Raw genomic sequence first — 25,850 nt, forward strand, 5'->3', positions numbered from 1 at the left:
TAATTTTTTTGTATTATAATTTTTATCAATATTTTTATGTTAAATGTAAGTAAGATATTTTAAAGAAATTCTTTTATTTACTAATTGTTAAAATTATTAATATTAATTATTAATTATTACAAAATACATTAGAATTTTTCAATAAAAATTTTTTAATTAGTTTTACAAACAATAGTTTATGTAAATTTATATTATGTAATAAAGAAACATTTATAAATTTAAAGGATTTAAAATTAAAAAAAAAAATATATATACATCATCAGTTATTTAATTATACCAATAATATATTGTAACATATTTTACAAGATTTAACTTTTTGCTATTCAGAAAAATTGTATTATAAAATATTATAAATTTAAAGTAATCCTTCCATTTCTTGCATAAATTGCATATATGCATCATCTTTTGTTTTAGGTTGAGTAGTTCGTACTGGTTGTGTTTCTGGTATCCTTTCTGAAAGTCTTGATAGAGTGCTTGGTTTTTTCTTATCATCTCTTTTCACACGAAGAGAGGTAGGTAAAAATCTTGTAACATCAGCTGCTAAATTTCTAATTTGTGGTTTTGCTTCAATAGTTGTAGTACATTTACCATCTTTATCTTTTCTATTAATTAATTGTGGTGCAGCAGAAAGTACATTAGGTGTTTTAGGTTGTGATCCTGTTCCAGATTGTGTCTGCAATTGAGGATTTCCTATGTTTGTCATATTTGATAAATTTGGCATTTGCATTTGTGGAGGAGGCATTCTAGGCATACTTGGTGGACCAGGTCTTAACATTCTTGGCATTCCTGGTGGTGGACCTATAAATAATTAAATTTTAATTAATATTTTGATATTTTGTATTATATTTTATCACTTTATTTTCTTTTTTTTATAACACCATTTTTATCTTTAATAATAAATATTTAAAGAAAAGATTTCTAAATATTTATATTTATATTATTTTAATAATTTTCATATACAATATAGTTATATAGATAGATGTAGCTATATTGTATATTATATTACATAAATAATAATAATAAATATTTTGATAAATTATTAAATAATTTATTCTTACCAGGAGGTAAACGAAGTCCAATACGAGGAGGAGGTGGTGGAGGCATTCTTAAATGTAATGGTGGTGGTGGAGGTCTATACATTAAAGGAGGAGGTGGTAATCCCATAGGAGGCATTGTATGTGGTTGTGTATGCTGAGAATGAGAATGCGATGTATGTTGATTATGGTTTGATGAATGATCCGATGCTCCTGGTGGTTCTAGATCTTCTTCTTCCGTTTTATTATTAACAGATTTGTTATTAGATTTTGAATTAGGTTCATTTTCTGCTTCAAGTAATGATAATCGAGCATTTAAATCTTGAGCTCGTTCGGTTTCTCGTTTTTTATGAACAACTTCCATTTCACGCATAAATTGGTCAATATCTTGTCCTGCCATGGCTAACATTTTCTGTTGTAAAGTAGTCGGTTTTACTTTAGATATGTCTCTTTCTTTTTCTTTTTCTTTATCAGCATCTTTATCTTTATTTTCTGATTCTTGTTTGCTATCTTCTTTGTCATCCGCAAATCGAATTGTTCTTGATTTTGGTGCTGATTCTTTAGACTATGTATAATTATATGATTACTTAATAATGTATATATATAAAATATTATATAGTATAATAAATATAATATATATATAAAAATAAAAAATATATATTAATTGATTTTGAATAAATTTAAATACCTTCTCAGATGTATCTTCATCATCACTTGATAAATCAGGAGGAGGAAAAGGTGGTACACCAGGTGGTTCCTTATTAGGTGCTAATGTTGGTATAGAAGAAGATGTTGCATATGCACTTGTTTTTTTTAAAATGCTTGGTGGAATTGGTATGTTCATAAGAGGATGATGTTGTGGTATGTAATGTGGATGAGGAGGATACATATGTGCTGGTGGTTGTGGCATATCTGGTAAAGGTATTTGAGAAGTTAAGGAACCTGAAAATATATTTTATATGCAGTACTCAAAATTTTACATTGTAAATAATATCATAATATCATAAATATTATTAAATACCTGAATACATTCGAGATATATCATTACCAGCTGATGGTAATGGAATTTCATCAACTTGTACTTGTTGTGCATGTCTTACAGCTTCAAAATAAGAAACTAAATCTATTCTTCTACGTTCATATTGGATTAATTGTTCTTTTAATTCAGCCCATTTTTCTTGATCATCTTTTGCCTACAAAGAAACAAAAGTAAAAATAATATATATATTTTAAAATATATTAATTATCAATATTGATTTCATCTTACCAATAATTTTTGTAGCAAATATATAGCTATTATATAGGAAGTACTTACATACATTTTTAAGACACGGTCTAAAGTCTCCTTTAATTTCTTCCGTTTATCTTTCAATACTTTCTCATTAAGAGGTGGTGGCTGCATAACATTATATTCTAAAAATTATTTAAAATTTTAATTTTTTTATATACATTATATTATATATTATATATTTAATAATAATTAATATTTCTAGATATATAAAATATTAAATATTTTGCTAACCCATTTGATCTATTTTTTCCATTTCTTCAATAATTTGAGCAGGATCTTTGCCTTTTAAAACAGCAGCACGTACTAACTGTCTCTGTTTTTTGTTTTTCTTTAATTCCTTTTTACGTGCTTCTTTACCTATAATAAATTCGTAAATAATAAATTATAATTTAGTAATTTATAATTTTAAAGAATAAATTTTTAGGTTATGTTATTTACTAACGTGCTTGATCAGTGGGATTCATATATTTCCCACTTTTTGTGGTATTTATTGAACGACGACCCATATTTTGTTATTTAATAAAATTACTTAAAACGTAAATTTATGTTGTGTTTTCACAATTTTTATATTAAATAAATTATTATTTACATTCATCATAACTATAGATTCACCATTAATACTGAGAATATACTATAGAGTGTACACTAAAAAAGTTCACTATAGTTTGAATTTTATTTGTCCAATATACATAAATTGATTGGAGAATAAATTAAATTGAGTAACGAATAGAAAAATAAAATTCTAATACTTAAATTCAATTTTCATAAAATATGGTATATACATAATAATTCAAAAAAATTCATAACCTGTTTCTGTTATAAACAGAAGCCGGTTCAATAATAACTTTACATAGTTAAGTAAGTATACATTTTTTGTTGTAATATTGTAAATAATATTTTTTGTTTTATTAATATATAAATAAAAATCATAATTTTAATTATTATTAAATGTTAGTTGTTACATATATTATAATATTATAAAGATATTAATGAAGATTATTTTATATTATTTTATAATATTAGATTATAATTTATTAGATTATAATATTAAAATATTATATTTATACTTATTGGGTAATATATAAAATTCTTTATATATTAATTGATTTAATACAAATATTGTATATATATATATATATATATATATATATATATGAATAATTAAAATAATATAATGTTAAAAAATAATTTATAATTTTATAATTATAAATAGCTTAATTTAATATAATTTAATATTATATTATTAAATTTATGTAATAACAATAACATAATTAATAACAAAATTAATTTTAAAAATTATTTTTATAATTGAATTACAAGAAAGAACAGAAAAGAATGTCTCACATTATTGCACATGATATAAATAAAAAACCACGAACAAAGGATATTAAAATACAAGATGATGTTACATTTTTTCAAATGGGATTTTCTCAAAAAATTTTGGATGGATTATCTGTTTGTGGTTTCCAAAGACCTTCACCTATTCAACTAAAAGCAATTCCATTAGGAAGATGCGGTTTTGGTATATATAATTTTTGTTTATTTTATATAATATAATCTATATTTATATAAATATAATATTAATATAAATATAATATAATCTATATTTTAATTTTTTACAAGATTTATATTATAAATTTAAATTTTAATTATAGATTTAATAATGCGTGCTAAATCAGGCACTGGAAAAACTTTAGTATTTTGTATAATATCGCTTGAAATGATTGATATAGATATATCATCTGTACAAGTATTAATATTAGCACCTACTAGAGAAATTGCTGTTCAAATTGCACAAGTTTTTTCATCTGTTGGTTGTGAAATAAAAGGTTAAAAAAAATTTTCAATTAAACTTTTTTTTTTTTAATAAATAATAAATAATGTTTATAAAATGAAAATTTTTTTATTTCAGATTTAAAAGTTGAAGTATTTATAGGAGGATTAGCTATAGAGAATGATAAGAAAAAAGTAAACAACTGTCAGATAGCTGTTGGTGCTCCAGGGAGGATTAGACATTTAATTGATAAAGGATTTTTAAAAGTTGAAAATGTTAGATTATTTGTTCTAGATGAAGCAGACAAATTAATGGAAACAAGTTTTCAAAAAGATATTAAGTTTGTATAATAATATTTATATTGAAGTAAATCAAAAATATAAAAATATTTAAAATATAAATGATTTTCAGCTACATCTTTTCAAAATTACCATTAAGTAAACAAGTTATAGCATCAAGTGCTACTTATCCAGGAGATTTAGAAATATTTTTACAGACATACATGTGTTCTCCTGTTTTAGTATCTCCAAACAATAATGAACCAATTCTTATTGGACTTAGACAATTTGTAACAATTGTTCCTTCTCATCCAAATGCTATGAAACAGGTGAAATCTTTATATTTTATATAATTATATAATATCAGATCATTTTATAAATTTATATGCATTTTGTGTTAAACTTATTATATGCATATGTTAAACTTTATTTTTTAATTTTTTTTTTAAAGATAATATTAAAAAATTATCAATAAAATAGCAAAAAATAGTATAAAATAAATGATAAATATATAATTAATTTGTAGACTAATTTGATATATTAAAATAATTATATAAATATTAAATTTTAGGTTCAAATAAAAGTAGATGAATTAATAAAAATATTTAATAAAGTTCCATTTAAACAAAGCTTAGTTTTTTCAAATTATCAATCAAGGTAAATATTTTTATTTTTCTTATTTTTTTTATTTATAATCTATTATATAATAATGTATTGCATTTATATTAAAAATATATAATTATTTACAGAGCTCAATCTGTATGTAACAAGATTAATTCTATAGGTTTTACAGCAACTTTTATTGCTGGAAATCAAAACATGAATAAAAGACTTGAGGCGATTAATAAATTAAAAACTTTTAAATGCAAAATAATGTTAACAACTGATTTAACTGCAAGAGGTATAGATGCAGATAATGTAAATTTAGTTGTAAATCTTGATTTACCTACAGATGCTCCAACATATTTGCATAGAATAGGAAGAGCTGGCCGTTATGGATCTTATGGTATCTCTATAACAATAATTGCAGAAAATGAAATAGAAACATTAAAACAATTACTAACTTCTGTCGGAGGTTCAAATTTTTATCTATTGAAACTTCCATTAAATTATCCAAATAATATTTGGGCTACTTCCATTACAGAATTTGAAAAATTTTATGCAAAATCTAATATTAATGATGAAAATCATTTTGACATTAAACCTGTCATTAAAACTATAAGTGATTTATCTATAACTAGTGTTAATTCATTAAATAATGTAAAATCAGAAGTTAGTAAGACAACTGATGTAAATAAGGAAGTTGTAAATAGGATGCAATTTTCTAATGTAGAAGAAATGGACAATAATATAATTAAAAATGTTAATAATTTATATAATCTTTCTCATTTAAAAAATATGCCTAATGTACAAAATAAAATAAAAGTTAGTTCTCTATTTGTGCCAAGTACTAATTTAATAGATGAATTTCAATTTATTAAAGAAGATAAAAAAGAGAATATAACTACTATATCATATAATTTATCTAAACCTAAAGTTATACATATTTTTACATTAAATTTTCCGATAAATAATTCTTCTAACTGGCAAAAACATAACGAAAATGTAATATTTGAAGTTGATTTATCAAATGTACAAGATGATATATCAGAATCTAATATTGATATGATTATTGAGCGTGTAAAATATAATTTTCACAGCAAAAATATAAAAGAAATTTCTTTATGTTATAATTATATAAATACTGATGTGTATTCGGAAAATGGAATTTCTAATATTATTCATGATAAAATACATCAATTAGATTCAACACAAAAAATTCATCACATTGGAAATAGTAATATAATTGAATCAAATAATGTTCAAGATAAAGCAAATGCTTTTATTTTAGAAGAATTAAATCTTTGTCTTTCAAACATAGAAAATTTTAATACATTTTATGATGAAGTAAATTCAAATGATGAAGAAATATTATTAAAAGAAGCATTTAATTGGAAAGAAAAACTCGATTTTGAAATTAAATTATTAAATAATACAATGAAATTTATAAAAGAATCTATTCAAAAATTTATATATCAAAAACATATTGAAATGATTAAAATATTTTATAAAATACAAAAACAAGCTCTCTTGTGTATTTATCCAGAAATACGTAACGATAATGAAATTAATGATACTTATTTATATTTTACAACTTCTTTAGATGAAAATATAATAGAAATGTACAAAGAAATAGAAAATTTCAAAAGTTATAATCGAAAATCTGGAGAGAAGTTTAATGCATATTTTCCATTTCCTCTTAAATTAGATTCATATATGCCAAATCTTATGATTTCTAAAACAGATATGAAATATTATCATAATGCATTAGAATATTTATATTCAAATCCTTGTGTTAGAGAAAATTTATTGCAAATATCAAGTTTAGTAGCATTCATTGATGAAACTAAAAAATTTAATTTGATACAAAAATTAGAAACTTTGAAAAACTCTTCATTTGATGAATTATTGATGGCAATACAAAATGAATTAGAAAACAAAGAATCAAATAAAAATAAATATACAGAAGAGAAAGTCAAGTTATTAAGACATTACAATGACACAAATCAAGATGAAAATATTACTAATGTACAGGATGTTTTAGATGATTCATTATTTGATACTCAAAATATAAGTAATTCTACAGAAAAAGAAAACGTAATTGATGATAAGTGGGACAAAATAATTACCAATTATAATTCTGATAATTCTAATTCTGATAATTCAATATCAGTTGAATTAGGTTTGAATGATTTATTTAAAGTACAAAAATTTAAAAGTTCTGAAAGTTATAATTCTCGTAGCAGTGTTTCAAGTGCTTTTTCTAGTGAAAATGATATTGTTAAGCAACATAGATCCAATAAAAAAATATATACAAAAAATAAATTTTATAAACGAAAGAAGATTCAGAAACAAGAAAATAGTACTAAAGACAAAGAAAAATTTTTACATAAAATAACCACACTTCATTCAAATAATATGCAATGTAATGAAGCTAATAGATTACTTGATAATAACAACATATATGAAAAAGAATTTAAACCACAGATACAATTAGATTTATCATCCAGTTCAATGACAGATTATTTAAATTTATCTTTAATAAAAGCAAACAAAACAAATTTATGTACAAAAAATATTAAAAATACAGAATATATATTATCTAATTGTCAAGATTCATGTGTAGATATATTACAAAACTCTAGTTCTGTTTCTAAATTTTATGAATATCCAAAACATAGTTTACATAATTCTACATCTTTGATAAAAAATGTATCTCAAATACATTCAGACAATGAAATTCCAACAATTAATATTTGTAAGATTAATCACATAAAACAAGAAAAATTAGAAAAACCGGTAAATATACAATGTCATACTCCTGTTTATAATTATATGTCTAATATTTCCAGACATTCGTCAAATTGTATTTTTTCAGAGAATGCACTTAATTCTTATCATTTTTTAAGTAAAAATATTAATGAAATGGAAATTGATCAATTTTTATTTTCACTAAGAACGGAAACAAATCGATTGCATTTAGAACTTTATAATTCTGAAATGCTTTGTAATTCAATGCAAAATCATAATTGAAGATAGTAAAATAAAATAAATAAATAATATCTTTTGGTGCTTTTTGATTTTTAAATAATAAATTCGTGATTAATCGAAAACAATTTATAAATTAAAATTATATTGTATAAAAAAAAAAGATTAAAAACATTATATCTTAATGTAAATTATATATATAATAATATCAAATTATATCATAATAATCTAAATAAATATTATTATGCAATTTATTCAGTATTTATATTATATTATATTAATTTAAGATAAAAACGATGAGAATGTGATAATTCTTATATAAAAATTGTTACTTATAAAAATATATTTAAAATTTTCATTTTTGAAAAACATAGTTTTTATGTATATGTATTGACATATATATTTGTATATAGTTATTATATTATTTTATAATAAAGTTTGTAAAATATATATTGTTTAAATGTTTTATTTATTTATATTATTATTAATTTATGTTATATTAATTTAATGTACTTTTTTATTTTATGTAAATTTATATAATAATCTAATATTTTTAAAATATTTATGAGTAAAAAAAAAAAAAATTTTATTATTCTTTATGTTGAATTAAATTTATATATTTTAATGAAATTATACTTTTTTTAAAAACATTAAATATAATTATTTATTTATCATTGATTTTAATTATATAAAAAAACGTTAATATAATGAATATATATGTCAATTAAATAAAAATTAATTAAAATTCATAAAAAAATATTTAAAAATTTTATTTATTTGAGTGTCATATACTGATTGTGAGTTAAAGGGATCAGGTTTCTAAGGCGTTTCTTTAAGGGGAACGAGAAGAAAAAAAAACACCTTACGAAACTCGTCTCGTGAGAATTTGGGGTACGCGCTTGTTATGTCCGTCCTTTATTCGCAAAATAATCGTTTGAGCAGCCCGCCTAGTATACTTCAGTCGGTTACCACGTGCTTTCGCGTGAAGGAGTCTTTTAATCGCGTTCGCGAATGTTGTATGGTATTAATTATTAAATCTATCATAATTGTGTTTTGTAGATTAAATTCATCTTTTGGACAGATTTAGTTTTTGGAAAGAAACATGTCATTCTCTAGAAAATATTTCAAAAGAATCCCGATTCATATAGTAGAGGACCATGATGAGGTGAGAAACAAATGATTAACGTCTTTCTAGTTTGTTTACATCGCAACTTGTTCTCTCTAAATTTGCTTGTTAGTACACTAGAGGCGCTACAAGCGCTTCAACTACCAATGACGAATTGATCACGTGATCAAGAAGCGTTGAAAATTAGAATCGGATTGTATTAAATTCAAATGATAATATATTTGACTTTTTAAATAAAATTTTACGCTGTTTTTGTTAGGTTTTATCGTTCATTTATCGATGTTTGGGATCGAAACATCTTCCATTTGAAGGAAATGCATTTGTGCATTTAGATTCACATCCTGATATGCTTATACCGAAAACAATGTTGGCAAACACCGTATGGGATAAAAATCAATTATTTAGGTATTTAAAATTTCTTATTATTACAATTCATATTATTGATTAATTGAAGATAATTGAAGATTATTAAGAACAATATATTTTATTCTTAAATATTAATTTCGAATTGAATTAAATTAAATTAAATGTTAAATTAATTCGTTTGAGCATATATAAATAAATATAATTTATTTATATATTCTTTACAATTTTTTATTTCATATTTTTGCGTATTTTTTTTCATTTAAAATATTATTTATTTATAAATTATATATTAATATACGAAAATAAATATATTTTTCAGGATAATGTTTAAATACAAAGAAAATATTAAATAAAATATTAGATGTATATTAAGAAAAATCTAATGTAAGTAATGAAGATGAGAATATTTCAAAGTTAGTTTTATTTAAAAAAAATGCTTTAATTTAATTTAATTATTTTAATTATTAATATATTTGTTATATTAATATTATTTTGTAAAAAATAAATTCGTCTAATCATTTATAAATTAATTTTAAATTATTTTTTTATATTTAAATTTCAATCATTTTTGAAATATTAAATGTCTCTGTTAATAGTGAAATTAGCATCGAAAACTGGATATTACCCGCTGCGTACGCCGGTCATTTTAAGCACTTGATCTGGGTCAAACCACCGTGGGCAAATCAGATAGTTGATGGCGTGACAACCTTTTTCATCGGCAAACATAAGGACAATGGATCAATAAGGTAAGTTTAGATTGTATTATTTTTTTTCATTGTATGTTAAATGGAATCATATTTATAAATATATCAAAGGTTAAAATCGTTATTTATTTTTATGTGATTAGATTTGTTATTATATTGTGTAAACACATAAGCACACAAGTATATAATAATTGTTTATTATTAATTTTATATTTGAATAGATTAGATTCATAACAATATATATTTTTATATCATGTTCTATACAATAATCTTTAAATATTATTTTATCGTAATTACGATGCTTTTTCTTAAGATCTTAATTGTATAAAATTAAAAGTATATTGATAGAAAAAAATTATGAACAAAAAAAGGTAAAAATCTAAAAGAAAAACAAAATCTTTAAATAATTTAACGCGATCTATTTTCATTTTATAAAATAAGAATAATAAATATATAAGATAAGTTCGAATGATAAATTATACTTTCATAGGGCATACTTTGATATTTTTTTTATTATAATATATCACGAGATATGCTTGTAGAATACATGGAATTAATTCATTAAGCATAGATTAAATTTTAGATAAAATATAGACGTTCGCCATTTTCATCGAGAATTATTTTTCACTTCACTTATTTTTCACAAGACTGTGCAAGGGTTGCGTCCGTTCGTGAACCGATTAGCATATATGAACACGCTATTTCGTATATATTTAGAATAGCATAATATTACATGTGTTCTTTTCTGTATTGAGACAAGCATCAGAAAATTGTCGACAGATGTTACCAGTTTTGGTAACAAAGTGTTACCATCGCCGTTGATATTCACTTACATGATAACTCGTATTTTTTTTAATAATAAATTCTTAATTAATTAATTAATATTATTAAATATTACCATAAACATTGCATGTTTAAACTGAAATATTACTATAAAAATTGTCGTATTGAATTAAATCTTGTATTAAAAAATGACATTCAAAAGTTAAAAATCAATTATTTTCATAACTTCATTTCGCAGGAATGAAGTATTATAAGATTTGATTATGAGATATATCTAAATATATCTAAATCAATACAACTGTAAACTTTTACACAATATATTTTGATTCAAATCTTAATCATTGATCATCTGCGAATATTAATTTAGGAAAAAAAGATTTAAAGTATGAACTTGAATGATTATCGATTCAAAATTAACATTTTATAAGCCATAGCAAATTTGTAAATAAGCATCAATGGATCTTTTCCAGATGCTTTAACACGATAGATCCAACACTACTATGTATATCCATTTTAAAATAATACACATAAGAATGCTTATTTACTTTTTAATTTCTAAATTTGTAATTCGTTAATACATAACATTATAATTTTGTACAATACTTCGAATCAATTCTGATGAAACAATTTTCGATATCGATTTACGCGGATACAGAGGAAGTTGGGGAACATATATCGCGATGAAAAGTCATCACAGTCGGTTAATCTAGCACAGAAGGGGTAGAACTTGGTTGACAAGGCGGGTGAGAAGGGATAAAAGGAAAAAGACGGGTAAAGTAGCAAAGGGAAGCCGACACGGTGCACCGCGGCGATATCTGCCAAGAAACTGGTGGCCGTGATGTAGCGTTCCACCGGGACTTGAGTTATGTTTCTCGAATTACCGTGGATATATGTCCGTGTACCATGAGTGAAGCATGCGAATTATGCCGTTGTCGAGACCTCTCCATGCGCTCTCCGTGCACTTTCGTTGATTCCTTATCCGATGGATACTTTGATTACATCGATTTCCGCGATTGTTTGGAATCTTAGCTATCCTAGCTGGATTGGAAAAGATGAACGAATTCGGTAATTCGAAGTATTCGTTGGAATATGGTTGGCCGGTCTAAGAGAATTAGATATATAATTAAACTGATGGTAGAAATCGGAGTGAATTTACTCCGAATGATAAATATCTGATTAAATTTTTACTATCGGAGGAACTTTGGTCGTTTTCTTTTGTTTTATTCTTTCAACGACAAGTATCATATCTATAATCCTTCGTATAAAAATTTTGAATTATTTTATATAGAGTTATTATTATTTCATGGATTGCATAATTTATTATGATAATAATAAAATAAAATTTGCATATAAAAGTAAGTAAAAAAATTTCGCCGTTGATTACCTTAAACGCGTAAAAGCGTCTGATAGCATCTTGGATCATTAACTATACGTGTAGCCATTAAAGTGAATTACGACAACAATTTGCTCAAGTTACTAATAATTGCCTCTCTTCGTATGATCGGGATATCGTGGGTAGAATATTCTCTCGATAAAATCTAAAATACGATGCCAATGATTGCTTTTCGTCGAAGTTATACATATGTAATCGCGTGTACCCACGCGCAGGTGCTGATCGAGAGTGGATCGATCGATTTGCATCGTTGATCCACAGTACTCGTTACTCCTAGCTTTTTGTATATTTTGTACGAATTAACACGATTAAATTATGCACGACCATTTTCCTTTGATTAAACGCGGTTGAACGAAAATTTTTTTTAATCTTGGAGGAATTACGTTCGGTATCATTTCCCTTTTACAGTTTTTAAATGAATTCCAATGAAAACGCTCGAGCTCGGATTTGGAATCAAATATTTTTTGCGTCCGACTAATTACTGGAATTGCTGGAATTTACAATTTAATGAATTTGAGATCGTAGATTTCTAGGTAAATGCTTCCTTTCGTGTTTGTTTCATCGACGGTTACGTAATTCTCGCGCATTGTTGCGAATAAAATTGTTGCAAATAAAATAGAAAAAACGTGTAATAACGTACGATTCGAGCAAAATATCCGTGATAATAAATTAAATTACGTCAAATTCTTTCATTTTCATGGTGGAAAAAATTCGTTCCCTCCGCGCGTTTTCGTTTTCTCTTCGCCTTGATTCGTCGTTGACTCTCTTTTTTTTTTTTCCTCTTCTTTTTCTCTCTTTGTCGTCAAGAAAAGAGCTCAAGAAGCTCGTGGTCGTGGGGAGGCCGCGACAATGGACAATGGCGCAATAATCTACAATAGAGATCCGCTTGGAGATTCCGTGTCGAATGAATAGGGCCCCTAGGACAATCATCTCGTAAACTCGGTTTCTTTGCGCGCCCCTCCCCTCTCGTCCCGCGTTCGTGTTCCGTATTTCACCGTTTCGTGGCTCTACGCACGCAGAAGAATCCGAATCACCTACTTATGCGAGAATCTAAGATCCTAACTGAACAAACTATCTTCTATGGCGCAACGTGACCTAGGCTACTTTCTAACTGGAATCCTACTTCCGAATCGTATTCACACTTCCTCTTGTTCACCGAGACGGGCAAGAGAAAAAGCGTTCAACGCCCCCAGTCGACAAATTACGCGAAAATTTGCAAAGCAACGTTTTTTTTTTCGTTTCAGTAGCCAGAGTTAAATCGCGCATAATCGTTTCGCAACACTCGAGATTTTTCCCTCGAAGAAACTATCTAACCATCAGAAAGAGAGAGAGAGAGAGAGAGAATTGTTGGCTATCTTAACGAACGATAACGATAGCTCTCGGACTCCGAGGAATGTGATTCTCACTTACGTAATTAGGACCTTTCCGCTCGTTCGGAGATCTCGAGCATTCCTCGAATTTCTAGAAAAACTGCTTCGATGCCACGGAATACGCGATCGGTGCAATGCGTGGTCCCCATACATATAGGGCTATATACATAGGAGTGAATACCTTCGAGAGACTCGACTTCGCGTCCCGGTTCTTTGAATACCGGTATATGGTAGAAGCACGTCGAGATTTTCACCCGGTGTCTTAATCGCATAACTTGTTCCCGGTAATGCAAGCGTGGCTTATATTTCCTGCTTCCCTCTCTCCTCGGGAACGTTTATCCCCGCATTGGGCAGGGGAAAAGTTCGGGGGACAAATTGTTCTTTTGAACGCCCACCACAAGTTTTATTTTTGCTGTTTATCCTGTTGTCTGGGGAAATGTCCACACTCACGCGTGAAATTAGAGACGTTGATTAATACGTGTCCATGAGATAGTTGGAATTTTTATTTCGCCTTCGTTTCTTAAATTATTCATCGCGCGTTTCTGTTTTTACGATACACGGTTTAAGAATATTCGCGCGGAATTTCAATCTTTTTCTCTCTCTCTTTCTCTCTCTCATCGAAGCTTTGTTTCGTATTAAACTTCGCTATACTTGCTCGGATATTCGCGTGGATTTAAATTTTTTTAGAAATTTCAAACTTCGGGGATTGAATGTGAAAAGAAGGATGAAATACATTCTCTCCGTTATTATTCATAGAGGAATGAGTTAATTTATTTTCCTGATATTATCCGTTGATGTTAAAAAAAAAAAGGAACGAAATTATATTGATGTCACGTTTTACCACGCCATTTTGAACAACAGTAATCGCAGCCGCTAATTGAAATCCCTTTCGATTCTCCTTTGTAATCTTATCAACTTTTCCCATCCGTGATCCGTTGCGAAAGCGAATGTCAAACACATTTTTTTACAAGCGAAACGAAGAAAGCTATCGGCCCCGAGCGAAGGTCGCGTGCAATTAACATAAACGCTTGGTGCAACTTGAAGGCGTGACGTCGCAGATTCGAATCGATAACGCATCGTGGCTGCATCAGGTTGCATCTGCACGTGCATCGCGTGTGCCGCGCTGTGAATTCGTTCCGTGAGATTCCTAGGTGAACGTTAGAGAGACCTGGTATCGTCCAATTGGTAGCCTTGATTTCCATGGCATCCAATGGTCGACGATGGTACACTTTCCTCGGGGAAGAGGTGGCTCAATTGCCGCTAACAGAGTAGGAGGACATGACGTAAGGCTTGCGCGAGGTGGGAGAAACTCGCAGTGGATGGTGAATGCAATCGTCAGACATCGACACTCGTCTTTCCTTATTTACTACTGCAGAGCCGATGATCGTTTCTTCTTTCTAATTGCACTTTTAGTTAAGAAAAGTGCTAATTCGTTGGATGGTCGGAAGATTTCACAATGATTTTTTCCCAAATAATCTGCGCCTCGAAGTAATAATTATTCGTAAAAATCGCAATACGCTTTGATTATGAAAAGTTCTTCATCTACGAATTTTTCTAGACAAATTTTCCCTTCCAATCTTCGAACCGTACAGTCACCTTGGCGTCTAAAAATAAATTCCATATCAATTTTCTTCCACCATTTCGAAGCTATTAATCTTATCGTCATTAGGAATCCTGTTCATCCACGATGCATCTTCCATATAACGCATTGCTACACGTCATCGAGTTTAGAGAAAATTATCGCTCGTTTACGGATAGGAATGAATTCAATCAGTGGACGATCGTTACATCCCATCCAGCCCGAGATCCAATCGTTTCTCGTAGCCGGTTATAGCGATCCGATCTCGTCTTACGGACGATCCATCATAATTAATCCAGTTGAATGAAAACGTACGTGCATGTATATATTCGAAAGAAACGTAAGATATGTCTGGGGCAATAGTAACACCCCAGGTGCACCAGGAACCTGCAGCATGTATAATCACCGTTAAGATGTAAAAGGGTGTTGGTTTTAAAGAGTGTGCTCGAGGCAGGTCATGGCCAGGGAAGGTAGCACAAGGAACACGTCTCAAGTCGCAGGAGCGTGGGCGCCAGTTGGCATATCACGATGCCGTCGTCAGGTTGCTCTGCACATATCGCCGGCGAAAAGAACAAAAGAGGCCGCCACCAACGATTCGATCTTTCTATCGATTTTTTCCTCCTTTTCTTCTTTACCGATTGATCCATCGTCGTCGTTTTCACTAATCGATTAATGGGAGGATAAATAAACACGTTCGAGAAAGTCTTCTATTTTCGAAAATTCTATTCTATTTTTAAAGCTATCTCCAGAGAGCCAGCCCCCAAGAGTATTTTAAGCGTTTCAAATCCCATCGTTGCGTCGAGTCTCATCGGGAGTCGACACGTTTAAGCGTTTGTAATTGATTTTACGAAACGCATACGAATGAATCGAACGTAGCGATGTCTATCGTGGCGTAGCCTCGTCCGGAATGGTAAAGGTTTCTGATCGGTTCTTCTTGGTCCGGTTCCCTTCGGAATTTAGTCTCTGCCTGCTTCGTCGCGGTTGAAAAAGCCGAGTGGTGGGCAAAAAGAAGAAAAAAGGGAAAGAAAGAAAAGAAAAACTCTCGCGGATAACTCGAATGATAATTAGAGCAGGATCGGATGGAATTTAGGCCGCTGGGTCCGATCAGGCACGCTTAGCCGGAAGCCTATTAAGCTGGAATTTCATAATGGGGGAGTGCCTGTTGACTATAGTTTCGATGGGTTATGCAACTTTTCCTCGTTACGGCGAACAATCGAGTCGAACGGACCTAGTATCGGGATTAATTATTCGTCCGTGTTCTGGGACGATTAAAATATCGTATTTTTTTACAACTCGGTGTAATAAATATAAGAAAATAGAAAAATTGGATTAAAAGTTTTAGATTGGCGCAAGTAAATTTCATAGATAGATCAATAATTTTATTATTCCATATTTTTATATAAGTATCGATTATAAGATTTTTACGAATACTTTATTAATATCTTAGTATATACGAATAAGCTTAGAGATTATAATATTCCAATGTAAAAGAACAAAATTTCATATCGGCGTGAAGAATAAGTAGGAAATGTGCCGCAAGGAGTTTCGCGCAATCGTACGTGTATTGAAAACGAACAGGAAGTCCGCATTCCAAAAGTGGAACAAATAACTATGCGTAATTAATATTGATGGTCGAAGGAGAAAAGGGAAAGAAACCGATTTCTTCGAGTTCCTCGGAGCAGATGTCCGTTGTAAATAAGATGGTGTATGCGATATAATTTTGGTAAATGTAATTCCAAGAAATTACGGATACGTTTAATGCGGACAATAATGCATAACGTCCTCGTTGCCATGAGCATTGCGCGACCAGGCCTCCCCCAATTACATTCGATTCTTGGTATTGCATACGTTCGCATGACTCGTTTCGTAGATTCTTGAACAGAGATACGTGCATTGCCGGGAGGTCCGATCTGGATGATGATGATGATGATGATGATTACGATGATGATGATGATGATGAAGATGGGGATGATGATGGAGAGAGATGGAAATTGCGATCGTGTCGGACGGGTACATCTGTCCCTGAATCTTGAACCGTACTGTGCAGAATTAAGTCGTGTTTACGGTGTGAATGATATCTTGGGTAAGCTGGTGAGCTCTGGATACTTTGTGCTCACGAAAAAAAGAAAAGAAAATAAGCACCTGTTGTAACTGTAACTACAAAGGAAAGGATATATAATTGCGATGAAAAATACACTGGTGCAACGCGTTACGTTATAGGCGATGAATACGAGTTGCGTAATTTCTCGTCTTTGCGTTTTCTCCCCCCCTCCAATTTCTCAATTTGAAGCAACAGTATTTGAAAGGAAAAAAGGAAAAAGTGATAATAGCCCAGACTGAGAGATGATCCCTTATTATTTGTCGCAATCTGGCAATCTTCGCGTGAAACTTATGAAATTCATAAGCGAGATAACACGAGTCTGCTGTCGCGTTATTCCATTATTTCCATGGCGGAAACAAATTCGAGAAACAAACACACCCGTTCCAACTGAGCTCCCTCCGCTCAACAATATTTTTAAGACATCGTTTCCCCATTTAATTTCTCGTTATTTATTTCCTAGAAAATCAACGGGATTTAAAAGAGGGAAATTCCATCGTTTATCAATACGCGCTCTCTCGATTATCCGTATCGAGCAGGGCTCATTGAAAGCCGAGCTACGCGCAATTGAAATATGAGGACAGCTGAATGAACTCTTTCATTTTTCTACCGCGTTTACTGTCAATAGAACCTGGCGCTGGTATTACAGCAGATCGAAATCATAGAGAGAGAGAGAGAGAGAGAGAGACAGGTATTCGTGTATATTCGTTCGAGCTTGCCGCGTGTTTCGAATCTCTGAATGATCGAGGCCGGCAATGCCAGCCCGATTCCATACTCGGCCCCGATGAAAAATGAGAGCAAAATATCCCTCCACTTGGCTCCGGACACCGAACGCGACTCGTTCAATGCACGAACGCCCGAGAATGTCACGTTACAGCGAGTTTTACTATCTTGACTGCGAGCGAGGTCGCCTTGTCAGAAGCAGCCTTGCAAGGCTGATACCACCTCGTCAACCTCGCACGTACGAGAGGGAACGAGAGAACGGTTATTTTAGCCGCCCTCTGGAAAAATTACTTCCCCCACTGGAGCCTCACGGGCAGAGGGGAGGGGGAGGGATATTCGGGACAGAGAAGGGGAGGGAGGAGGGAGAGGGAATGCGTGGTATTCGAATTGCGGCTGCGCGCAAAAGAGGTTCGAAAGAGGGCCGGGCAACCCCGCGTTTTTTTTCTTTTTCTCTACGTTTTTTTCCTCTCTTCCAACGCGGAGCAAATCGCGTATCGACGTCGGTTCTCGTTCACGCTCACGCGGTTACCAATGGTCACGATCGGTATCCATATTTAAATACCGGACGCAAGTATTAGGCCCTCGACTCTCTCTCTCTCCCTCTATTATTTCATCAACCAGATGCGTAATAAAACTCGGTGTCGAGCGGCAACAGCTTGCTGGAACTGGAATGCTGCATACCGCGTGTTGCGCAATGTCGCGCTGTTTCCTTTCGGTGCATCGTAAATCTATATAACCCAGCTGTTCCAGCCAGCCTATTCGAATTTCCTACGCGACTTATATACCGCGAGCGAACCGTTTCTTTATTGTTATTACACGCGCTTGTCTAATCGGGTTTATTACGTAGCTTTGTTGTTATCATTATTATTATTATTATCATCTATCGAGCAAGCAGGGGAAACGAGATAATAACAAGAGAAACTTTTGGACGGGACGGATTCTTTCTCGTGATGCAACATAAATAAACGGATTCCAGAACCGTTTAAACGGATGAATAAATTTTCCTATTCACGGGGATACGTTTTCCGGAAGGGTAAAAGTGGCCGCCGTGTGCACTTTGTGTAGTGCGCTCGGTGACGAAATTATACGGTGACGGATTATCCGGCCGGCCGCCGGTCGGCGCGCCACTGAAAGCGAGCGTACGCTTGGGTTTTTGATCTTACCGCGACGATTTGTACCCGCGATCCACGCCGGGAAGAACGTGCCCCGTCCTCCTACCTATCTCTCCTTTCCACCGCTTTTTCTCCGCTCCATAGGGCTCCAGAGGGAGACGGAGAGACGGAGAGGAGGAGAGGGTCCGTGGGCAAGATCCGCTGCCGTCTCTCAGCCGTTGACAAATAGTCGTCGTGGTCTTTTCCACGTATATGCGCGGCCTTCTGGCGCGCTCCCTCCACCGGCTTTCGCGATTTCTTTTTCACCCTCGTCGCCGCGGTTTCACCATGCGCATAATTGCCGGTGGGTGTCTCGCGTGAAATGCAGCTGCGCGCATGCACATTCAGACGTCCGTCAAGGTGGATACTTGCGCGCCACCTTGGGACGTTTAGCCGCGTAGGCAGTCTACGATGATGATCGTAAAAGGGGAGGATAAAGATCGCTTTTTCACCCCTTCCATTCCTTTTTTTATTTATTATCTTTTCTTTCTTTTCCCGATCGGATCGCAGGAAGAAAGATACCGGTCGAAAATTGTAAATTCATAAATTTCCCCGTACGGTATCGCGTTACTCTCGTCTTAACTCGTTCCGTGATCAGGAACGTCCTGGACAATTTCCGTAAGCGTGTCGCCTCGAATTATTCCCGCCTCGCGCGTATCATCATCGCGTTTCGTTTCTTTCTTCCCTTCCCTTCACTTTTTTTTTTGGAGGAGGGAAGAACGACTTCTACGAGTAGGTCGAAATGAGTCATTTGTAGGGGAGGGGGAGGTCGCTTACTTTGTGATAAGCACGCCGACATATGGATATATCGGGCTTGTCGTTCCCGATGATATCGCTTCGCTCTCCTTGTACATTCTATTTGTCACGTTTTACGTTACAAATATTGCGAATGGACTCGTGAACACGATGATTTCTGCTCGAAGTAGCACCGTCAATGCACCCTCTGAGATATAAGGCTTCGTTCTAAGATTTTTTCCTTAGATTGAATCGTAACTATATTTCGTATAATTTTTTAAAAACGTTCTCAGACTACTTCGTTTAGACTCGTAGAACGTTTGCGCATTCGTATAAATTCGATTTCGAATTGATTTGGGTGAAATTTTGTTTGGACGAAAATTTATCTCCCCAAGATAACGCTTATTAATATTAATGACAAAATGTATAAATACCTGATTCGATCCACGTTATGTCTCGCGTTTCTTCGATTCGAAAGACCAATCCATCAACGTTTTCCATGCGCGAGAAGTTATCGTTGATAGAGAAAAGATGTCGTAACTCATCAGATCGTATCCAAGTGTTTAGATTCGGTTGTGCTCGCAGTGGTAGTAGATACTTGGTACGCACTGACCCGACTCTACGATAAATTGTGGCGTGCTTTGCCAGGATGTACGATCGTCCACTTGGTTGCGAGTGGTATTAGGCCACGTGGTAGTAAATCTCGAATTTTTTTCTGGCGTTGAGCGCACGCGAAATGAGGAGAAAACGTTGCAACGCGCAGCCAAAGGAAACAATGAGAATGAGATGGGAAAAGGGAAAAGGGAAGAGCGGCAACAAAACTTTGATTTCGTACGAAATTCTAGAATCGATTCTAGAGAGATAAAAAAGAGAAAAGCGCAAAAAATGTCAATCTTACCTGTCGAGTTATAATTAATACAAGTTCAATTGCAAATTTCAATCGATCGTTACTTTGTCAGCCTCGATTTGCTTGAATTGTTCCACGAATATATTAACATCCTGTGGAGCTAGGATGGAAAATAAAATTCTTCGTGGAAATTTCGAATTTTCATTTTTTCTATTAACATGATCTAGCTATACTTTAGAGCGTTACGAGTGGCGAAGGGATACGCAAGAGATTTATAGAGATCGTGATTTATCTTTTTTTTTCTCTTCTCATCGATGGACGAGGATCCGCGATGCATTTCGACGCGATTCCGTGAAATCTTCGCAGAAATTTGGAGGGAATCCATTAGCGGGATGACAGGGGGCGAAATTAAACGTGGTGAGAGATAAACGCCATTACGGGGATGCGAGAAGATTTATATTTTTGTGGTTGGCTCGGTTTCTACGTCCTGTCACTGATGAGACGATCGTTTGATTTATTGAAAAGGATGAAATCCCTTCAACCATTTGGTTTATACGCCGTCTGGTTTCTTAATTGTCCAACCAAGATTTTCTGATAATTTTAGAAATACTAATTTCCTCCCATTCGTCTATATCATACATCCATTAGTCTGTGGTGTATTTTAATGGAGTTAAAATTAAGTGTTCAGATATATAATATTCTAGAATTAAATTGTAGGAAATATATCAAATTTAAAATAGATTCTAAGTAATGCAATATATGAACAAGAGAATGTTTATTTTTTTGCAAAATATCGTAATCTTTTTATTCATTGGATGTACAATTCTTTGTTTAACCATCATAGAATTCATATTCATATTTATATAAAATATGGAAAGAAATTTATTTATTTATGTATGATGTAGATGGATTAATTTCGAGATATTTATTTTAAGATTGGAGATAATAAATTTCACAAAAGTTGTGAAATTCGATTCTTTTGGAATTAACTTTTTTTTTTTTTTTGTATCACGAGCTATGTTTAAAGTCACGAAGTTAACCTGTGGCATTTTCTTTAATCTTTCACCGTGAGATTTATTCGAATTTGGATCCTTCTAACGCATGTTTCTTGTTAAGTGCGCAATAAATTCTGAAGTATTAATTAATTATGAAGTATGCGCGTAAATCTGTTTGTCTACGAGGATACATTGTACGAGAGTAAGTCTATAAAGTCTAAATTTAAATGCTGTTCATCAACCGGTATTATTAGAAATCTACTTTCAACGTGTCGTAATTGTTGCATTGCCAACCATCCCGGATCAGTGTGGACGCACATTTGTACTACACCGATGGAAAGCATTTGTTTCTTTTAACTGCACCGATCTTCGCGTTGTGTTTATAATACAAGCAACGAGAATTCCATGTAGATGGATATCTGATATATTTTAGAAAGAAACACGTAACACCATTGCTGAAATTTTCATCTAATTTAGTTGAAAATACTAACACTAACGATATATCAAATAAATTAAAAAAGATCGATCGAAAGGAGTCGATAAAATTAAAACGTATAATAGAAGGATAAGGAAAAAATAGAAATAAATAGATGAAGAAATAAATTAATATATCAAAAAATATAAATTAAAAGAGGAACACTATAATTCTCTAGCAATATAAATGTAGTTTTTAGTGTGGAAAAGTATGTCAATTTATTATCGTAATGAATTTATAAATCAATAATAAAAGTTCAAAAGTTGTTAAATTATTGATCATTAGAAAATTGTAAGTTGTAAATATACATTAATTATTACAATAGAAGAATATTTTACTAAATATATATAATATATAATATATATATAATATATAATAATATATAATAATATAATAATAATATATATAATAACAAAAAATCGAAAAATAATACTATAGAATATAAATCATAATTTTATATGATACGATTTGTTATATTTATTATCGTAATAAATTGTTCCAAAAGTGAAATAAAAATTTAAAATTTATTAAATTCGTGATTACTGTAAATCTATTCATGATTGTATATATAATATATATAACGACATATTATTTTTATAATTATTTTTTGCGTAAAATAATAATATTTAGAATTTTTTAACATAGTTACAAATCGAAAATTATTACTAGAAAATAAATTTTACTTTATTTCGTAAAAATATATTTTAATTGCTATATATAATATCGTAAAAAATTATTAAATCCATGAATTAATGATAAAAAGTTTAAAAATTAATAAATTGTTAACAAATATATTCGAAAAATCAATTTTAATATCATCGGTAAAGACCGTATATTTTCGTTAACCTTCGGTTCGCGCTCCTCTATAATATAATCGACGCAAGTCGCGAGAGGACAACCATTTCTTAATCAACTCGCCTCACGATAACATTAATATTATAACACGTTTTGATTGAATATATTCGCAATATTCAATGTATAGATATTTATAGCGGCATTTTAATATTCATTTTATCGCGCATAGAATAAACAAATTGATAATAAGTTTGATAACAAGTTATCGATGACTTTTATATCGCGATAATTAACGATGTATGTGAAAACCACGCACAAATCACTCACAAACACTTCAATTTTTGTGCGAAGTTTGCATCATTTTCTATTCTTACTAGTCACAATTTATTTACCATATAAATATCTTTCATCGCTTTTCAAATGATGGAAAAATCCAGCATCGATTACTTCGCGTAAAGTCTTAAATCCAGTCGAAAATTGCTTGTTTATTTTATCACTTCTTGCTTAACCACGAAAACTTTCAACTTAACCGAGAAAATATTACGTTCATTCACACTGTGAACATCTCACAAAGGATTATTAAAATTACTCCCACCACCCTCCAAACTGAACGTTCGTAAGAGATACTCTACTCAACTCTATTCTAAACAGAAACACCCTATACCTTATCATTTCATTGAAATATACACACTGTGAAACGCGGGATGATAATTCTCGCTCAAACACGAAATTATCTGGATCCCGTTTCGAATCGTTTGCAAATTTGGGCGCCAATAATTTCCCAGATGTGACGGGCCGCTCATATACCATATCTCGTTTTTCTAGAAACGAGACGGCATTCCCCCATCCCACGCTTCTCCACTCCGAGCGAAAGGTTGCCCTCTGAATTATTGCCGGCGCATCGATCCGAGTTTTCACTTGGAAGCTGGTCACCGGTTGAAGCTGGTACACCAGCGCCATTCCGCGATCGCCGTCCACGTTGTTTATTATGCGTTTGTCTTACTTACGCACCGGGCCGGGATTTATTACCCGGGTACACCTAAGTTTTCATTGAACAACCCCGAGACCTCTCGCTCGTAAATGCTGACGAGCCCGCCGGGGCCTTCGGCGTAAGAACTTATTTGGAGTCGGTTGCCAGCTTACAAGAAGAGAAAATTGCTCATTGTTCCAGATTTCATCTCTTTTTCTCCGCCACTTTTAACCGAGTGCCGGCCGCTTTCGATGCCAAATACGTATCCCCCCGTGGTAAATGTACTAATGGAGTTTGAACGGAGTCTAGAAGTTCTTTTCGATAGTTTTCTTCCTCGCTCCGCTCTTTGGTTTAGGACTTCTTCACGCCGGAAGACTCGATTTATTATTGGGGATACTTCTAATCACGAGGGGAGGTGTAGAGAGTTGTAAATCCGCGCAAGTGTAACGGAGGATTAAAATCGTAAGAAGGAGGTGTTAGACGATAAAGGTCTTCGTTCACTTTCATAAAAGTTAGTTTTCCAATAATTTGCATTTTGTTTATAATCCTGGTCGCATGATTTAAAATGGGAAACTTCATTAAACGCGCGAACCTAGACGTATCGAGACGTAGCTTAAAAGATGAATTCTTCGAAACTTAATAAAATACAACTTTACTCGAGTAGATTTCTCTTCTTGAATACGTAATTCTTTTTCGATAACCTCATCGATCTCTTCTTTAGATAAATCTTTTCAATGCTTCTCGCCGCGGGGTAGAAAGTGTGGATTAAATTTAGATACTTTATATCTGCGTTCAAACAAAAATTTTATATCTCACGTGATAATAAAATGAACTTTTAGAGAATGATTTCGGTTCTTTCAATTTCGAATCGAAGACATATATATTTTTAATATATATTTTTAATTTATTCATATAGAAATTACAAAATAATGATTATTTAATTTCTTGATTTCATTATTTTATAAAAAATCGGAATCGTTATCGATATTTGAATTGCTGTAACATAGTGAGAGAATAATCATAATCTTCGTAGGATTATTTTAAAGATTGGTCTCTTTATTTTATATTTCTCATAAGGAGGATCTTTAGAAGATTTCAATTTTCATAGTGATTTTTGTCGCATAAGAAATTTTCCAAACATTTTTAGATATTTCTTGGATTTTTTAAATCCTTTCAATCTTGGAGAAGGCAATCTTCAATCTTTTCGATCACTAATTAATGTAATGCAAAATGATTATCATTTTTCTGACGAAGTTACAATCCACAGATCGATCGCTTGACTCTGGTTAAGTGTCCATATAATTACGAACAACGCATTCGAACACACGTTAAATTAATTAAAAGTTTTGAATTTTAATTCTATCACGAATGGAAGAGGGATCTTTGCTCGACCTATCTCGACCTATGCATTCTCGATACCATTATCGTAATTAACGATTAATTACCGACTTATTTAATAGAGTTGGAACCTTTTCTCGATAGATCCATTGCTGGGATCAATTGGCTCGAGCTCCAGTTTAGTATTAATTAGCTCGCGCTTGCTTCCACCTCCTCTGTATGCCTTGTTAATTATCGTCCAAACGATCTTCCGGATCCATTCAACCTTCCATGGCCGATGCACGCCTAGATGTATTTATTCCACCTGATTGGATTCTTTTCTCCCACGGTATCGACCGCTTTGCGTTTCTATTTTCATGGATTTAACACGTATCTCCTGTTTCATTAAATTCAATCTATCCCTTTTATGAATTTTTCCTAATTAAAGAAGTTTTGCA

General features: G+C 31.5%; 3 protein-coding genes and 1 long non-coding RNA gene across 7 annotated transcripts in view; 2 read left to right on the top strand and 2 right to left on the bottom strand.

The window, feature by feature from the left end:
- Window positions 1–248: 248 nt before the first annotated feature.
- On the bottom strand, window positions 249–2,956 carry LOC107999411 (WW domain-binding protein 11). The gene is made up of 7 exons (XM_017059223.3): window positions 2,768–2,956; window positions 2,557–2,682; window positions 2,350–2,447; window positions 2,056–2,227; window positions 1,723–1,976; window positions 1,059–1,599; window positions 249–798 (listed from the first exon to the last, which is right to left on the bottom strand). The coding sequence occupies exons 1-7, from the start codon at window positions 2,829–2,831 to the stop codon at window positions 356–358; spliced, it is 1,698 nt and encodes a 565-aa protein (XP_016914712.1). The 5' UTR covers window positions 2,832–2,956; the 3' UTR covers window positions 249–355.
- An 84-nt stretch (window positions 2,957–3,040) lies between these two features.
- On the top strand, window positions 3,041–8,415 carry LOC107999230 (ATP-dependent RNA helicase ddx54-like). Of its 3 annotated transcripts, XM_062077133.1 has the most exons (8): window positions 3,041–3,183; window positions 3,646–3,847; window positions 3,981–4,154; window positions 4,238–4,439; window positions 4,511–4,706; window positions 4,949–5,034; window positions 5,127–7,776; window positions 7,856–8,039. In XM_062077133.1, exons 2-8 carry the CDS (start codon window positions 3,661–3,663, stop codon window positions 7,883–7,885), a joined length of 3,525 nt encoding a protein of 1,174 aa, XP_061933117.1. In that variant the 5' UTR covers window positions 3,041–3,183; window positions 3,646–3,660; the 3' UTR covers window positions 7,886–8,039. The 3 variants fall into 3 exon arrangements, with proteins under 3 accessions (XP_061933117.1, XP_028523205.2, XP_028523206.2); XM_028667404.2 differs by having other exon boundaries at window positions 5,127–8,415; XM_028667405.2 differs by having other exon boundaries at window positions 3,046–3,183; window positions 3,650–3,847; window positions 5,127–8,415.
- Window positions 8,416–8,897: 482 nt separating this feature from the next.
- Window positions 8,898–25,850, top strand: part of LOC107999229 (UPF0489 protein C5orf22 homolog) — a 761,052-nt gene continuing 744,099 nt past the window's right edge. The window contains exons 1-3 of the mRNA XM_062077142.1: window positions 8,898–9,130; window positions 9,351–9,496; window positions 10,054–10,203. Coding sequence (XP_061933126.1) covers window positions 9,068–9,130; window positions 9,351–9,496; window positions 10,054–10,203 — 359 coding nt within the window. The 5' untranslated portion in view covers window positions 8,898–9,067. The remainder of the gene's footprint in view (window positions 9,131–9,350; window positions 9,497–10,053; window positions 10,204–25,850) is intronic.
- On the bottom strand, window positions 11,477–15,356 carry LOC114577722 (uncharacterized). 2 transcript variants are annotated; one of them, XR_009830484.1, is made up of 3 exons: window positions 13,748–15,356; window positions 12,329–13,206; window positions 11,477–12,046 (listed from the first exon to the last, which is right to left on the bottom strand). It is a non-coding gene; the product is annotated as an uncharacterized LOC114577722 (long non-coding RNA). The 2 variants fall into 2 exon arrangements; XR_009830485.1 differs by having other exon boundaries at window positions 11,477–11,982; window positions 13,748–15,354.

The sequence above is a fragment of the Apis cerana genome, linkage group LG7, assembly GCF_029169275.1.
Source record: "Apis cerana isolate GH-2021 linkage group LG7, AcerK_1.0, whole genome shotgun sequence".
Classification (NCBI taxonomy): Eukaryota; Metazoa; Arthropoda; class Insecta; order Hymenoptera; family Apidae; genus Apis; species Apis cerana.